At 40.8% G+C, this 17,700-nt stretch overlaps 1 protein-coding gene across 1 annotated transcript in view; it reads right to left on the bottom strand.

The window, feature by feature from the left end:
- The window catches only part of clmna (calmin a), a 54,615-nt gene that overhangs the window by 9,551 nt on the left and 27,364 nt on the right, over nt 1–17,700 (bottom strand). The window contains exons 3-10 of the mRNA XM_019870073.1: nt 14,533–14,628; nt 14,343–14,426; nt 14,145–14,237; nt 11,258–11,448; nt 10,962–11,155; nt 7,300–7,382; nt 5,178–7,187; nt 479–657 (exon numbers count right to left, since the gene is read on the bottom strand). Coding sequence (XP_019725632.1) covers nt 479–657; nt 5,178–7,187; nt 7,300–7,382; nt 10,962–11,155; nt 11,258–11,448; nt 14,145–14,237; nt 14,343–14,426; nt 14,533–14,628 — 2,930 coding nt within the window. The remainder of the gene's footprint in view (nt 1–478; nt 658–5,177; nt 7,188–7,299; nt 7,383–10,961; nt 11,156–11,257; nt 11,449–14,144; nt 14,238–14,342; nt 14,427–14,532; nt 14,629–17,700) is intronic.

The raw sequence follows: 17,700 nt of genomic DNA, 5'->3' as shown, positions 1-17,700 counted from the left end.
TTGACCAATTGAAGTACCATGAGTGACTTCTGCTCACTTTGGTGCAAGAACACATATAAGTGCAGTGCTCACAAACACAATTTGAGGGTGTGTGCCCCAAATAATGATCTATGCACTAGCACATGTATTGGACAGAAATGTATAAAATCCATACAATAAAATATGACTGCTCTTGACACCAGATATTGTAAACACACACATCACCTTGTACAACAGAAAATATGAATGGGCAAAAAATGATGAAACTGATCTATTCCATTTTCACACTTCTCTGTGAAGTCCCAATTTACATGCTCTAGCTGAAATTCTCTTTGGCCAAACTATCACCTCTGATAGGCAATGAGTCTCGCTTCAAATCATTTGACAGTGCTACATTTAAGGAAATAACAGAGTGAGCCAAGTCAGAAACTGTCCATTCCCACAGCTCTGTTTGAACTTACAGTACTTTCCACCAGGAATCTAACAAGAGAAAGCCTACCTGATAGTCTCTGTGTTTTCCCTGGAAGGGTCTCGGGTATCTTGCTGAGCCTCACTTAGATCACTGCAGTCAGGTGGGAAAATACTTTCTGAAAGGTCTGTGATTTGCCCCCCAGGCAACTGGCACAGTCCTTTGAGTTCAGATCTGCTGCAAGTCTTATGTTTGATCTCAGTCATTACCTAATGAGAGCAACACAAAAAGAGGGGTTGTGTCAGAGCTGGGCAAACAGAATAAGGTACAATGGAGTGATTTTCTGGAGTGTACCTGAATGTGAGATAGTGTGAGGGAGGTAGATTTATTTAAAAAAAAAAAAAGTGGAGCTTAAGTAAAAAAAAAAATGTTGGAAAATTTGATTGAATGGTAACTTTAGAGTCATCAGGGAGATCGGCTTGCGTTCAAAAAAGTTAATTCCAAATGATCCGACAAATGGTCAGTTACAAATATCTATCTGCCTGTTACATGGCACGAGTGCGCCAAGTAAATAAGCCCACTTTTGCTTATACACACTCACAGGCATACACACACACACACACACACACACACACAAAATAAATCTGTTTTATTATTTTCTTGATAGTTCAAGACCCAACCGTCCATAAATACATTGTGTTTTGCAACAGTAGTATTTAAGATGTATAATTCCATATATACCACTGGATCAGAGCCAGAAAAAAAAACGATGCAAAACCAAATAGCACTTGCAAAAGGCAAGGTTTATTAGGAACACCAAGAATATGCAAACAGAATACCAAGAGTCCAATTACACGATAACAATGATCATAGTAAAAATAAAATAACGGAAAGACTTACCAAGAGTCCAATTACACGAAAACAATGATCATAGTAAAAATAAAATAACGGAAAGACTTACAAACCAGGATCCATGAACAAAACGAGAGTGACTACGAATAGTATCAAGAGGTCTCGAAAATAACACGGGAAGCAGTAACAGCAAGCAAGGTCAATAAACCGACAAAAGCCTTGGCAACTTGGCAGTCTTTAAATACTAAGCCAGGCTTTACTGGAAACAGAGTGCAGGTGTAACACCCTTAACTTCATCTGGAGCTGAGACACAAATAAACATTCAGAGCATGACCTGTCATGTGCGTAGTCTCTATTGCCAAAATGCCAAGAGGGTCGTGATTGGGAGACAGGCTTCCGCCTTCTGTGCGCGGTCTGACAAAGAAACAGAGTTGAAGTGCCTTTGCTTTATTTTCTTCCCCTCCAAGTATCAGTTGGAGCATGAAAACACGCAATCGCGCGACTGCCACTAGATGAAATTTTTAACAGCGCACACTGAAAAGTTGGCCGCATCTGTGAGCATATCGATCGCAATGTCGAGCCCTGATTTATCAAATGAAACACTGTGAAACTATATGATCTAGTTCAGAGGTCCCCAACACCTGATCCGCAGACCGATATTGGTACCAAGCCACAGAGAAAGAACATATAACTTACATTAATTCCATTTCATTTATATCAGAATCCGAAAGATGTTTTAGTTTGAAAAATGACCCGATTCTCTTTTACATCCATCTATGTCAGTCTTGACGCACGTCAATGCGCGCTTCTCGGTCACGTGATAGGTTACGCTAAAAACAAAACACAGAAGTCTGCAAAATGAGTAAAAAACAAATGTCTTTGGAAAGTTTCTTTGGGAAGGGGAAAAGGCCCAACCAAGAGACAGAAGAGGAGCCTTCAACTTTGAAGAAAAAGAAAGGTATATTTCGAAGACGATATCAGGATTCTTATTTAAAATTCGGATTCATCCCAGCGGAAGATTCCCACGCCCCAAGCCCACTGTGAATTATATGCAGCGACCGGCTCTCTAATGAGGCAATGAAGCCATCAAAACTGCTTCGCCAATTGGAGACCAAGCACACTGCATTAAAAGACAAGCCTTTGGAGTATTAAGGAGGTTGCAGTCATTCTAGACTCTAGAATGATATCATTAAAGTTATTAACCACATCAAAGCACACGCCCTTAACTCACACTGTTCGAGAAAATTTGTGAGGAGATGGAGATGGAGCACAGACGCCTTCTCTTATACACAGAAATAAGATGGTTATCCTGAGAATGATCGCTGGCCAGAGTGTTTGAATTACGGAGATGCTGCAAAGATTTCTCTCAGAAAAACAGTGACGGCGACCAAAACAAAATTACAAAGTAGACTGGACATAAGCCACATACTTCGGGTGTCATTGTCTCCTATACCCTGAGATGGGACCGCCTGGTTGCAGAAAAAACAAGCTCGGGGCTCCCACTGATTCAGTATTGTGGTGAGTCATATTTCTCATGCACTTTGAATTTGCGTTGTCTCTTATTTTGAAGGCACGTTTAAATGTTACCATAGCGACCAGAGAGTGTTGCGGCCAGATAGGCCGTTCCTCGAGTTATGATTCGTGTTTATTATTATGTTTAGAAAATACCGTACTTTTCATGCAGGTCATATCATATTATTTTGTTGTATTTATCCCGCCCTAAAGGCCGGTACCTGAAAATATTAAACATCTTAAAACGGCCCCTTGGGGTAAAAAAAGTCGGGGACCGTTGATCTAGTTAACGTCAAAACAACAAGGATAATGTAAAAGTGCAAAACAACCCACTCTGCCACAATACGCAGAGGTTGTTTGAAATTAGAGAGAGTTGCTATGACTGAGGTGATGCAAGTGTCAACAAAACCAAGAACAAACATTTAGCAAAGGTGTGTTTCAGTTTAACGTGTTATTTGTACAACAACTATAGCTGCAAGCAGCTATTAAGAGCACTCGCAGTCCGGGCCACTTTGGAGTACTGGCATGTAGGAGTGGGCGATATATAGCGTGAGCGATAGCGTCACAATGTACAATTTTACACTATGGAGTAATAACATGGTGGCTCAGTGATCCAGTGGTTAGTGCGTTGGCCTCACAGTACAGAGGTCGTGGGTTCGATCCCAGCTCTGGTTTTTCCTATATTGAGTTTGCATGTTTTCTCCGGGAACTCATTGCAAGAATTATATGATAGACCCATCTCAGACCTTTGCTTCTTTAAGAAAGATTGTCAACCCAGCAAATTCTTGATCTCAACCGCACTTTTTGATAAATTCCAATCAGGTTTCTGACCTCACCATAGTATCGAGAAACGGTCCTTACGTACTGACCTAAAATTGAACACTGACGCGGGGAAAGATGTTGGTCGTCTTCTTGTATCTCAGTGCAACATTTGATACAACAAAAAATACTGTTGAACAAATTGGAAACTTGGATGGGATTAAATGAAACAATTGTTTCATTAAATTCCCCTACTTGGGGGATTTAGCTGTTATGCTGAACACAAATAGAATTAGCTGAAGTCATCCCCAAGTCTAAAAGCTCTTAAATCCAGGTTAAAAACGTTTCCCCATGCCTTTGATTAAGGCCTTCTGAACATGTCCAAATCTTTTTTTTTTTAGCAACTTTTGAAACTCTCCTATTTCTTCACTTTTAAATGTTTTTTTTAAGTTTTCCTCTTAATGCGTTTAAACGTAGTCAATATATGTTTTTTTAGAAATATTTGTAAGCTACGCTTTTTTTTCTCTGCTTTGGTTCTGAATAGAAATCTTTGTAAACTACATTTGTTTTTCTCTGCTTTGGTTCTGAATGTAACCCCCTGGGTTATTTCATGTGTGCACTTTTCCGAAGAAGCTATTGTTTACTTCAGCCTGCAAATGCATCTTAGGTAATTCGCTGGTCCGTCAAGGGCAATAGCACATGTCTGTGGTAATTGGCTACTACTGGTAATGGGGGCGGGAACTACGGGCTAGTTGGGTGTTTCGCTGAGAGACAATGTTTTTTAGCCAGTGGCTGCTCAAGAGTGACGGAGATCCGTGCTCTCTCTCCGAGACCACCTGTTTCTTCGAACTTGTTCCATTTGCTCAGTAGTTAGAGTGTGACGCCTGGTCACGTCTGACAAGTTTTGTAAATTTCCTGATCATTTGATCCGACGGTTGAGGACAGCGATGGACTCATCTGATCGTGACCACCTGTCACTGAGGTCATCGTTGAGGACGGCGTGGGATTTATTGTTGAGTCGTTTTGGCTCCCAAATCCTGCTTCTACCACCAGTTGGAAGGTGCCTCTACTAACAGATCATGAACTGTTGGAGGTGTTTTTTTTCCTTCATTGTGTGAAACACTTTGAGTTGCCTTATGTAAAAAATCCATCCATCCATGCATTTTCTGGTACACTTTATCCTCACAAGCGTCGCGGGCGCTCTGAAGCCTATCCCAGCTGTCTTCGGGCAGTAGGCGGTGGACACCCTGAACCGGTTGCCAGCCAATCGCAGGGCACACAGAGATGAACAACCATTCTCGCTCACGCTCATAACTAGGGACAATTTAGAATGTTCAATCAGCCTGCCATGCATGTTTTTGGAACTTGGGAGGAAACTGAAATACCCAGACAAAACTCACGCAGGCACGGGGAGAACATGCAAAGTCCACACAGGAAGGCTGGAGCTGGAATCAATACCTCTTCACTGTGAGGTCGACATGCTAACCACCCAACCACCCCCGGCCCTTATGTATAAAATGTACGATATAAATAAAGACAATGCGACAATTTGTCATTTTCAAGTATCATTATCAATTCACTGAAAATGCATGTCATTCTATTCTTATGGCTGGATGAGACAAGTGACATCATGTAAAATTTTTTCATAGTTGGAATTTTTACATACCTGGCCGTCTTCATTCAACAACTTCGCAACGTCTTCATCCATCAAATAAAGTGGCTTATCTTGAGGTACTGTCTCAGAAGCTGGAGCTGGCTTAAGTGGTGATAAACTCAAAACCAATGGCCAGCTCTGCATTTGAGTATTAAGTGGCTCTGTAAACAGGGCTTCCTCTCTGTTTGGGTAAAAACAATCCAAAGGCTCGATAGAGTCACATCCATGGCTGGGGTCTGTGGAAAAGTCATTGATTTCCTTGGATGTACCAAGTGGGTCATTACATAAGTCGATTTTCTGATATTTCTGTGGAGGCTCATTTTGTTCATTTTGGTGTCTGGCTGCTTGAGAATCTGAGGACATGTCTTCTGTATTCACAGGACAACCTGATATCTGGTCTGTTCTTATTTTCGGATCTCCATCTTGGGTGTTTGATTCCAACTTTACTTGAAGATCTGGCCAATATCTTTCATCCACATCAATTGATATATTTGGTTTTTCTGTGGCCTCCTCCTTTCTTTTGTCCCGCAATGAACACAGTGTTTTCTTACATTCTTTTTCCAACGGAATGACTTCATCAACATTTACCTCTCCAAGACTTTGCTGACAGTCAAACTGCCTTTCAATAACTTGTGAATCAGTAGCATGGTCTGTAGTTTTCTTGAAAAAAATCTCCTCATCAGTGCATGTTACACCACTAGACTGCTGCTCAAGTTGCTGGTGAGAGTATGATTCCAGGTCACTTTTGTTGTGGCACAGGGCTTGGTTGGTTTTATCACTTTCCAATTGATGGGCATCCCCAGAGGACATATATTTTTCTGTGTCACAGGGGGCAGTTAAGGGCTCATCGCCATCTTCATCTTTCACAAAAGAATTTGGACCCATTTGTTTCGACTGACAATCTATTTTGTAACATTCATTTTCCACTTCAACTCTTTTGTCAGTTTGATGATCAATTATTTTTTCATCAATCTGTGAATCCGTCACACGGTCCGTGGCTTGCTTCAAACATCCCTGTTCTTCACAAGGACTTGTTGGCACACTAAATGACTCTGAAAGCTCTTCATTCGAACAGAGTTGTGGTTCAGTTTGTGGATGTGCACCGGATATGGTAGCATCACCTGTTTCTTGAGAGTCAGATACAAATAATGATGGTCTTTTTACCGGAAGTTTTTCCTCTGTGGATGCTTCAACTTGAAGCAAATGATTAGCATCAGTCTGTCGAACCTGACAATCTCTGTTCTCGTTTGAGGTTTCCAATATAACTTTTGGAAAAAAGACTTTGGTATGGTTCTTGAAATCTCCCTCCATATTTTCTGCAACTCCCTTGCAATCTTTTTGTTCGATTTCCTTTCCAAGGACTTTTCCCTGTGTATCATCAGAGTTAAGTGAAAAAATACCTTCATCTATACATGAGTCTGTAATGAACTGGTCATCTGGAAGTTCACATGTAATGGGAACAGATCCGCCACCAAAAGAAGTAATGTGCACATGGGTTGCGCAGTCCATATCCCAATCACACGATGAACTTCGACTTAGACTCTGACAACATTTCACTGGAACTACTCCATCCTCACTCTCTACCCAGGAATCTGGAGAACTGATAGCAGAATCGTCCATGACAGATTCAGTTTTCTTCAACTCGAGCGACGGAGAGTCAAAGCCAGACTGACTTTGGGTTAATTGTAGGGAGTTAGGGGTTGTCTCGGATAAGACTTCTTCTGGGGGTTCAGCATTTTCTTCCGTCCTATTTAAGTTGTCTTTCATGCAGGTCGAATCAGCAAAGGAGTCTTCACTAAGCCACGTACAAGATATTGCTGGATGAATGGATGGTGAACTGCTCCCTTTGTCTTCTGACATAAATGAACAGAAGATTTGGGGTGAGGGTTGTGGACAGTCCGTCTGGAACATGAGGCATCTCTCTTTCACAATGCTACGAGTCAGGGTTGCACGGTCAGGGTCACAGAAGCCGAGTGGATCCATAGAGATACTCCTTTCGATGAAAGGGTTAGGCTCCTTTCGCTAAGGAAGTCAAAATATAAAAAGTCAGTCCAGTATTCATCATCGGGTTAGTTTCTCAACATAATGCGATGACAGAAAAACAACATCCATGCACATGTTCAGTGATTTGTACCTCCTCTATGCCAGGGAAGTGCTCAAGGAACTGTGATACATATGTCATGATGGACTGTTCGTCTGGTGCGTTGGTCGTCACATCTGGGAGAGAGAAAGCAAGGCACTTACTGGAGTTACCGAAATACAGGGAACAGATATCATCTAGGCTCCATTAACCACTACCAAAACAGTCAACATGATTTTAGACTTTACACTCTGCTGCATTAATTCAATTGAAAAACTGAACTATTCTCTCATTAACATCAGCACTTATCAGTCCCTCTAGAAATTTGAAATATTGTTCACACAAAAACTCAACTAATCCTGGTGAATTGTCCAGAAGCTTGGATAAAGCAATTTTATCCAATCACTGCAACTTTTCAACTTTGCACATTGCTGTTATTGGGTGGTATGACTGCACGATGGTACCCTTAAATGAAGGAAAGTCTTGATACTTATTTGTCATGTATTTGTTTATCGTAGTTGCTTATTATTGATAAGACTAGTGTAGACTGTACTACCGGAGGCAAATTCCTTGTGTGTTCTCCATACTTGGCCAAGAAACATGATTTTGATTCTGAATGGAATGATTAAACGTTGCGATGTGCTGACTACTTGCTGCCATTACCGTTGAATGATGAAATGCCAAAGAGCAGATTGTGTAGATTGGTCGAGTGTTTTTGCATATGATAAGGTGAATTTTTGCATCTTGACTCTGTTCAGACATTGCTTTGTATTCTTATTTTCAGTTTTCACCGGCATGTCTTTGAAGAATTGTGAAAGAACTTACATCTCATTTGTCTTCATTGGCTTTGGTTTCTTGGTGTTGAGTCAGTGTTTTTAGAACTCACTACATGAGAACACTAACATCATAATAATTTCTACAAAAACAAGAGGGAACCTGCAGCGGTCGGTTCAGGTTCAGGCGATTTATTGTGCGATGTCTGTTTTAGCACAGCTTCAGCCAGATCGGCTGAGCAGACAAAAATATTCTGAGGATATTCGCAAAGAACAGTAAGTTCATACTTTCTACTTAAAAATAGTTCTATCCAGACATTCATGACTAACAATAATTTATATAATCAACATGTCACGTTGCAAGGTGGTGGTGGACCCCAAAAAAGCAGGCAGGGGGGAGGAGCAGGGTGTACTTGAAAGATTGTATTAAAACTCAGAAAACTAAATCCAAAACAAACAAAGTCCAAAGTAGCAAACAAAAATCCCAACTGAAGCTAGAACAGAACTGTGACCAAAACATGACCGAAACAAACCTGACAGCAGCAGAGAAACGGCAACAAACAAACATGACAGTGGCAAAGAGGAACAATGACCCGACAATAACTGGTCGGGCTGGGAGTCCTTTTAAAGCACTAATTACCTAATGACCAACAGGTGTGCAGCTGCAGGGGAAGCCCTCCAGTGCCACCTGTTGGTCCCAAACCGAAACATGACACAACATATATAATTGTATTTTGGTATCCATGCATTAATGACTAACAATAATTTATGTTATATATATATATATATATTTTTTATGAAGTACATCATATTAAAAGCTATTTTGATAAACTATTACCACAGTATGTTTGATGTTTCAGTTGCTATGCAGTGACTGTGGCCCTTTTATCCTTTACTCTGTCATATAGGCTTGATGTCTCACAGTATATAAACTCGAGTTACTCAGTGATGTACTTTATGTCCCACTGAGCAAAAAATACGCTTTCTCATGAAGACCACCTTTATCCTGCCTGGAAGAAATCAAAACCTGGATGGCACAAAATTTCTTGAATTTCAATGAAAAGAAGAAGGAGGTGATACTGTTTGGTCCCAGTGGCCCTTGTACATCCCATCCTGTACATTTGGGCCCCCTGTCTCCTTATCTTAAGTCAACAGTCTCAAACTTGGGTCTTAAACTGAACAGTGATTTTAAACTTGACCGGTAAATTGGTGCCGTTGTTAAATCCAGCTTCTTTCATCTTAGACACCTGGCCAAAGTAAAACCTCCTCTCTCATAAACACTTTGAGACAGCAATTCATGCCTTCGTCACATCCCGGCTCGATTACTTCAATGCCTTTTACTTTGGAGTCAGCCAATCCTCCATTTAGCGCCTCCAGCTGGTCCAGAATGCCGCTGCTCGCCTCTTGACTGGTACTCGTAAGAGGGATCCTACTCTGGTATCCCTTCACTATACATTTTAGAGTTCTTTTCAAGATTCTATTATTTGTTTTCAAGTCTCTAAATGACCTCGCGCCACCTTACCTCTCTGAGCTCATCCGCCCCTCCACACCTGCCTCAGGTCTGCGGACCAGATATTATTAGAAGTACCAAGAACTAAACTGAGGCTCAGAGGAGATCGAGCCTTTTCCGTTATTGGTCCCTCTCTCTGGAATGACCTCCCACTGAACATTCGGCAAGCCTCCTCGCTGCCCATCTTTAAAACCCGCCTCAAAACTCACTTGTATTCTTTGGCATTTGACTCAGCATGACCCAAATTATGATCTTAATTATACTGTTTGGTGCTCTCTACTGTCTTTTTCCTGATTGGTTGCTTTACTGTTGTATATGTTAGTTGCTCCATGTACAGCACTTTGTGTGCAGCGATGGCTGTTTGAAAGTGCTCTATAAATACAGTTGAGTTGAGAGTGATATCTTGTCAGTACGTCGAGCTTTCTGCTTGAGAGTCAGCTCTCTTCCGTGTCTGCTGCATCCAGTCCTGCTCCTTTGTATTATCTTTCCGATAAGACTTTTACTTTCCAACAAGTGCAGCATCTGCATTCTGCGTTTCTCATTGATCACAAGTCGTACTGGCCTCGTCTTGACCGGTCTTGATCATGAGTAAAAAGACCCTCAAAAAATGGTCTCAACAACTACACCACTGGTATTAAGTAAAAATATCCTTTATTCTAATGGAAAATTATTGTATCGAATTTCCGCTAGGATACTTGTACAATGAAATGCAGCCCTACATTCAACCAAACATTTTTTGTTTCGGGACCCTGGGATTAATCGAAACAAAAACATTCTCCTTAAAATGACTCATTTGCTCCGCAACGAAGTCGTTGATTAGCAAAATTGCTTATCAAAGAAAAATGGAGCCTGGTTCCTGAATGGTAGATTAGTACTTAATTTGATATTATGAAGGAATTTTGATGGAATTATTTGGTAAACAAAAAAATGTTGATTCAAACTGATTTAAAAATACATATTTTATTGTATTTAATTTTTAATTTCAGTCAAAGTAGACACCTTTTCCCCACAACAGCTTTGCACATCTTCATATTTTTTCAGTCATCTTTACGATGTGGATGTTGCTGCATGACCTGGACTGACTTTCATTTTCCAGCTGTGCATTATCAAGAATCAGTAGCTTGAATTTTTTTTACCTCTAAATGTGTATGAGACTAATTAAATGTGAACGTGTTTCCAAACCTTTGACTGGTACAGTACATTGAACAAGTAAACAGGGTCGGACTTGTACCTTTTACCTCCTAGTTTTTAACATCAGGGGTTGCTTAGCTACATGCTAGCATTGCATATCCATGGGGTTAAGGCAAGTTTCTGTGGTACTCAAAAGACCTCAGTCAAGCAATTCAGGTTTTCCAATGCTTTAACAGAGTGGAATTGCAATTATACGAAATTGCAGTATATTATCAGTAAATTTACAAAAAGCTGTAGCACACCTTCAGGCTCCAGGAGGCGCGGGATACCCAAACAGTAATGGGCAATCCTGAATGCATCTTCCAGATTTTCTTGTGCACTTCTTAGCAAGGCCCTCCTCATATCCACCAGGGTGGGGTCGATGGACTTGATGACTGCAAGGAAAGCAAGACCACTTGTCCAACTCTTCCCAAAGTCCTGAATTGTCACACCATACCTTGGGAACAAAAATGGTCATACAAACTAATTGAATATTGATCCGAACTAATAAATGAAAACAAAAAAACAACTTTAGCTTGAAGTGAAAGCTCACACTCACTTGCGTGTTTGTTTCTGTACCCACTGCAGCAGTTTTTTGAAGGCTTTGCCATGTTCTCTTGTGGTTGCGGCTGCCATATGCCTTCCGGCCAATGATGTGTTGCCGTTGGATATGTCAGAGCTGGTAGGTGTAGACGACAAGGTGGAGGTTGAGGGGAACTGGCTCCGTATGTTGCCAGTCAACTCCTTAATCTGGCAGAATATGGAAAGTTGTATGATGGTGAAATGAATTTTGTTTGGATCCAGCATCTGAAAGATTCAGTTGCAAAACTGTTTGATAAACTTCATTCTTTCTTAATCCAAAGTATGATGGCGATTTTAGGAAAATTATATTGTCAAGAGAAAGGATATGACCGAGTCTGAATGACGAATGTATGAATAATCGTTCAGGTGCTTATTTTATTATATTATTCTTTTTTTTTCAACAGCAATTGTTATACAAGTATAAAATCTAGTATCTCACAATCATTGCAGCTTTTTATACCAAATCTATAGGTATGTGCACAGACATTACAAAACAGTTTGTTTCAGGATTAGTATTTATTAACAAGTTTGTGTTGTTTATTTGGTATTGCTTTGTCAATAAAATAACAAACAAACAAAAATTAAGAAATACAACACAAGAGGGATGGACCTTTTTGGAACTGATTCAGTTACTGGTTGGGTCATTGTTTTCCAAAGTAAATGCAGATCTTTGCAAATGTCTTGTTTTGATTAAACACAAAAAATAATCACTCTGCTTTCACAAAGGACTTCAGAAATAAGAGATTAATTACTGTTGAGAAGCTGAAATCTGAGGATTTGGATCATTTTAAGATAAACAATGGCTCTAAAGCAGTGGTCCCCAACCCACGGTCCGCAGACCAGTACCGGGCCACACAGAGACAGGCCTGCGTGCTGTGAGCAAATTTACTCCATGAGACATACATGTTGAAAATGTGCGGAACTCCGATCAATCGGAGTCCCACTTCTACCATTGGTTTGCAAGTTGACATAAACAGAACCCACCAAAAATGAAAGAAGAAGCAGTAAACAGAAAGTAATCCTAACAAATTGACCAAACATGCAGCTGCTGTGCAGCCATGACTTCCCAAGATGAAACGATTTTGACAAGAGAAGTTCCTCCCCGAGCGACGTGGGGGAGCAAGTTATCGTGTGTGCTATATCGTCAAAAACAAGGCAATACAAGAAAACTGTTGAATAATTTGACCAAGTAGCAAATATGAGAGCGGAGTTTGAACAGCCCACCCAAGTAAATATTAGCATTTTAGCCGCTAATAACTAGCCGGCAGCCACCGGATAAAAGCAGCAATCAAACGTGTCATCTTTTGATCAGCCCCATTTGCAAGTAGCAATGATGCTAACACCGTATGTAGGATCAGAACTTGAAAAATGACCGGTCCTCAAGTCCCGGGATGCGGACTGGTTCCAGTCCGTGGGTCATTTGGTGCCGGGCTGCACAGAAAGAATAAGTAACTTACATTACTTCCGTTTTATTCATTTCGAATCTGAAAGATGTTTTATTTTGAAAAGTTACCGGACCCTCTGTTCTATCCATCTACAGTATGTCACTCTTGACGCAGGTGAAGGCGTGCTTCTCGGTCATGTGACAGGTTACCGCTATAATGAAACCCAGGAGCTAGCAAAATGATTGAAAAACAAACGTCTTTGGAAAGGGGAAAAGGCCCAGCCAGGAGACAGTAGAGGAGCCGACATCTTTCAAGAAAAAGAAGGCTACATTTAATAGACAGTATCAGGAGTCCGACTTAAAATACGGACGTATCTCAAGGGGAGATTCCCACGCACCAAGTTCACTCTGCATAATATGCGGCGATGGTGAGTCCGATTTTTCATGCACTTTTTATTTGCGGTGTATCTTATTTTGAAGGCACGTTTAAACATTACCCTAGCGACCAGAGAGTGTTGCGGCCAAATCGGACGTCCCTCATGTCACGATTCGTGTTGATTATTATGTTACAAAAATACCGCAGTTTTCATGCAAGTCATATCATATTATTTTATTGTATTTATTCGTCTTACCTTAAAGGCCGGTCCCTGAAAATATCGTCTGACATTAAACCGGTGCGTGGGGCAAAAAAGGTTGGGGACCGCTGGTTTACATTATAAGGCTTATTTATTATTCCTAATTGGTCCATTTCTCAGTAGTTCACTGTTATTTTATTTTATTCTACATTTGTTTTGCAGTAAAATAACATTGTTTGAAAGGAGTGAACGTTATTAAAGTGTTAAATTATGCTATAATTATCATTGTCAGTAGCAGTGCTTTAAAACGGGCAATTTAAAAGCGATGAAGAAAAAAAAGGTTGCCGGTCCGCAAACAGCATTTACTTGTCTCAACCGATCCGTGACACAAAAAAGGTTGGGGGCCGCTGCTCTTAAGGATTACTCGATGATTAAAATAGTTGTTGATTAATTTAGATAATCAACAAGTTGTCAATTCATCGATTAATTCTGACACTTCTACAATGATCTATTTCTTACATTGTTAAATCATGAACTTGATCAGTGTAATCACAATGAATCATCGACGGTGAAGTAATTAATTATTAAGAACATAATAAAAAGTCATTTGAGCAAATTTCTCATTTCCGAAGTCTATATGCAACTTGTAAGTCTTCCTGTTAATCAGTATCCAAGAAGTAGCTCTCACTTTCAAAAAGGTTGGTGACCCCTGCTGGAAACGGTTCCACTGCACTACATTACCATGGAGTTATTTGAATGGAAGTGCCCCGCCCATGAGACAATTTTGTTCAATCCAAACCTTTTTTCGAGGGCAATGACAGTCGTATCAAAAAAGGCGGCGTTAGAAACAGTGAGCACAAATGAGGGAGGTTTTAAATAGGAAGACTAAAGAAAATTATGAGAACCTGGAAGAAGAGAATGATGTTCCAGATCAGTCCCAGGATGACGGATGAGTTTCCATCGACAACATCAGCAGCGTCAATGCTGACGAGCCTTACCTGTTGAGTGTGCACAGGACATTTATTTGGCATGGATCAACACTTCAGCAATTATTAAAAGTAGGATTCTCACATTAAGGGGATAAATATAGTTGCGGCACTCACATTTCGCTCCTCAAGAAAAGACAAAACTTGGGTAATATTGTTAAGTCTGAAGATTCGATGGGATGATTTCTTGAACCCCTGAAGCTGGACAATCATGTCAAATATTGACAGCAACAAAGCAAATATTATTTTATGACAAATACTCATTGATTGGATAATGGCAGATACAAAGACAGAGGAAGAGTCTGACCAGCTTGCACCCAGAGAGCTCTTCCAGAAGAGCCATGAGGATACGTCCATCCTGAATATCTTGGAAAAGGTCTTGGACTTCAATAGGTGGATTACACTGAAAGTGGATGAAAACATCAAAAAATACCATATGAATGTGTACCTAGATGCATTCAATAATTCCAGCATTTTTTTTTTTTCCGCAGAGACAGAAAATAAAATGAAAGGATCGTCTTTAAGCAAATCCTTTCCCCCCAAGCTCATCAATAAGAAGCAGCATGCTACTCGTGGACAGGTTACACTAACCAATCAGCTGGGAGCATCCACCTTCACACAATTACCAACCTGATTTCCCAGCTGCTCGTAAATGCTTGATGCTAAGCTAACTGCATCTGAGGGTTGTGGATCCTCTCCGAACTAATTACTGTAACCCTTACCTCTTTGGTGACAAAATAGATGGACTTCCGAACAAGTAGCGCTTTCGCTAAAGGCGAATGAGGAGTAGCTAAACATGCAACACAACTGAGCAACAAGAGAGCACATGAGAAAATGGAGAAGCTAATGCTCAGTGCTAAATGAAAGTGACCTGTAGAGTTGTGAAAGACCAAAATAAATGCTTGGGTGTATAGTTCACTTTTCACAGAAGTCCGGCTCGAACCGAGTTAGGCTGTCAAAATTAATTGACAACCAATCAATTATCAAATTAATCGGCAACTACATTAATAATCGAGGATTCCTATACAGCCATTCTTAGCTAAAAATTGTCCAAATCCTCAAATGTCAGCCTCTCAACAGTCATTATTCACAGATTTCTGCAGTCCTTCATGAAGACATACTGATGATCTTTTGTGTTGAATCAAAATAAAACATTTGCAAACATCTGCTTTTACCACAACGTAACAGAACTGTAATTGCTTGATAAACAAATTGAAAAAAACAATTGTAACACACTTCCACACAAAACAACATTTTACCCGATTAACCGATGTAATAATCGATCAAATAATCGATTCTACAAATATTTAGATTAGATATCCTTTATTTGTCCCACACTGGGGAAATTTACAAATTTGACAGTGAATCTAATTATTATTACACTAAAGAGGCAACTAAAGACAAAATAAGACAACACAATATACTGTCAGTCGGGTCAGTTAATTATTTAAGTGAATGAGGGCGACTCGAGTTTAATGTCTAAATGCACTAAACTCGAGCACTGTTAGAGGAATCTATGAGCAAAATTGTATCATTTTTAAAGTTTCATTTAATTTGGGCACATCTAAACGTTTGGGTGCGTATCCAGCACCTCCAAATGCCTGTGCACATAGGCGCCGGCCACCTGGCCGGAGGGCTGTTGAAGTCCACAATTAGCACGTCAATGCAGGTGGGCAATCACAGGGTAGGGGGCGAAACTCGGTCACAAAAGGGGAACGAATAATTTGGGAACAGCGGTTGAACAACAAAAGACGAGTTGAGAACACCCGTCGCGCCCAGGCGACATTTATCGTCCGCAAAGTCTGCAACATGTTAATTCGATGTAGACCAGACAGAAAAGGCGCCAACGTACTGGTGGTTCAAGTTTAAAAAACAGGTAACCAATCACCACCGAGGGGCCGGACCGGGGGTGCGGTATGCAAATGTCGGGGGCAGTGTTTTCTTTGTATGTTACAATAAAAGTCGGAATTGGCGGGAAGGGAGCTCGAGAGTGTGATCGCGGAGCAACTAAACCGTCGTTCGCTCTCAGAGATCCGCTCCCGCCGATATTGAAGACAATTTTCCTGTGTGCCGAGTCATTTCTTTAACTTTGTCCGAGAAAATCTCTGACAAGCACCTTTTTGGATGATATTTGAAATGACAACAAAACTCCTTAAAACAGTCTTTTCATGGGAAGGACGCTAAATTTGGAGAGCTTTGAGTTTGTTATAGGGTTGATAAGGAGAGCGGAGGATGAGAAGTTCTTTTTAAAAAGGACAGACTAAGCAAGGACGGAAGTGGGTTTTCATCCGTCCCTGTACTCGTCCCAAACCGGGTCAAGTACCTCCGGACGACTGACAGAAACATGCCCAGTCTGTTTCGCGAGTGTAATCCACCAATTCACGACTTCAGCGCGAATGTGAAATATCACGACGAGCCAGTCATCTCGTGAGTGTTCACCACATTTGTATGCGGGAGGGAGTGACTTCACTTCGCTTCAAGCTGACAAGAGGAGGAGCACTCGTCCGCCATCCCAAAAAGTTTCAGCTTGGTGATTGATGGCGGTTGTGTTGGCAGCTAACTGCTATCTTGGTTGACACTTAAACAGTTGTAAACATTTCAATCCAGCCAGTTAAGAAAGTTGGCTGTGCTGTATGCCTCTCGGTTTAAGTGCCCACAGCATGTGTGTGTGTGTGTGTGTGTGTGTGTGTGTGTGTGTGTGTGCGTGCGTGCGTGCGTGCGTGCGTGCGTGCGTGTGTGCGCACACGCGCGTGCGCGAGGAAGTGTATGATGTGGCTCTTTGCAGTAAGTAACACAGTAAAAAAAAATGTCTCTTCGTCTCTGACTGGTTGGTCACCCCTGTTCTAGCCCCTCTTTGTTGTTGGATCTGTTCAAACACTTGAAACAAAGAATGTAGTATGCTGTTGAAGGTATTACCTGCTCACTGTGATTACAATCACCTTTAGTGCCCCTTGACCCCCACCACTTTTAGGGCCCCCTCCAGAGGACATGTTTAACATCAAAAGAGAAACTGTTATCTCAAGTATCTGTGTTGCTGCCACAACATCAAAGCTGATTGATTGATTGAACATTTTATTGAACATACAATAACAGATTGACAAAAGGCAAGCAAAAGTTATAAAAGGAAAAAATAAAAAAGTAAGTAAAACAAACATCATCACAGTTATATGCTCAAAGGAGTAGGAAGAAGTATACAACTTATCTAGTCCTACCCCTTGTTGTGTAATAATATAAATTGATCCTTTTTCAATACAAAAGAAAAGGAAGAGATCTACATCTCATCAAATACTTTTACCCTTATATGTACTGTACATATATATATGTACTGTACTTATCTATTTATACACCTTTCTGTTTGTGTATACACACACACACACACACACACACGGGCGTCACTAGGTTTCAAGAACAAGGGGGGCTTAGCCCCAAGGGGAACACAGCCTCTTTAGGGGGGTCCGGGGGCATGCCCCCCCGC

Source organism: Hippocampus comes, unplaced genomic scaffold, assembly GCF_001891065.2.
Source record: "Hippocampus comes isolate QL1 unplaced genomic scaffold, H_comes_QL1_v1.1 scaffold388, whole genome shotgun sequence".
NCBI lineage: Eukaryota > Metazoa > Chordata > Actinopteri > Syngnathiformes > Syngnathidae > Hippocampus > Hippocampus comes.
This window is presented reverse-complemented; position numbering and strand designations above follow the sequence as displayed.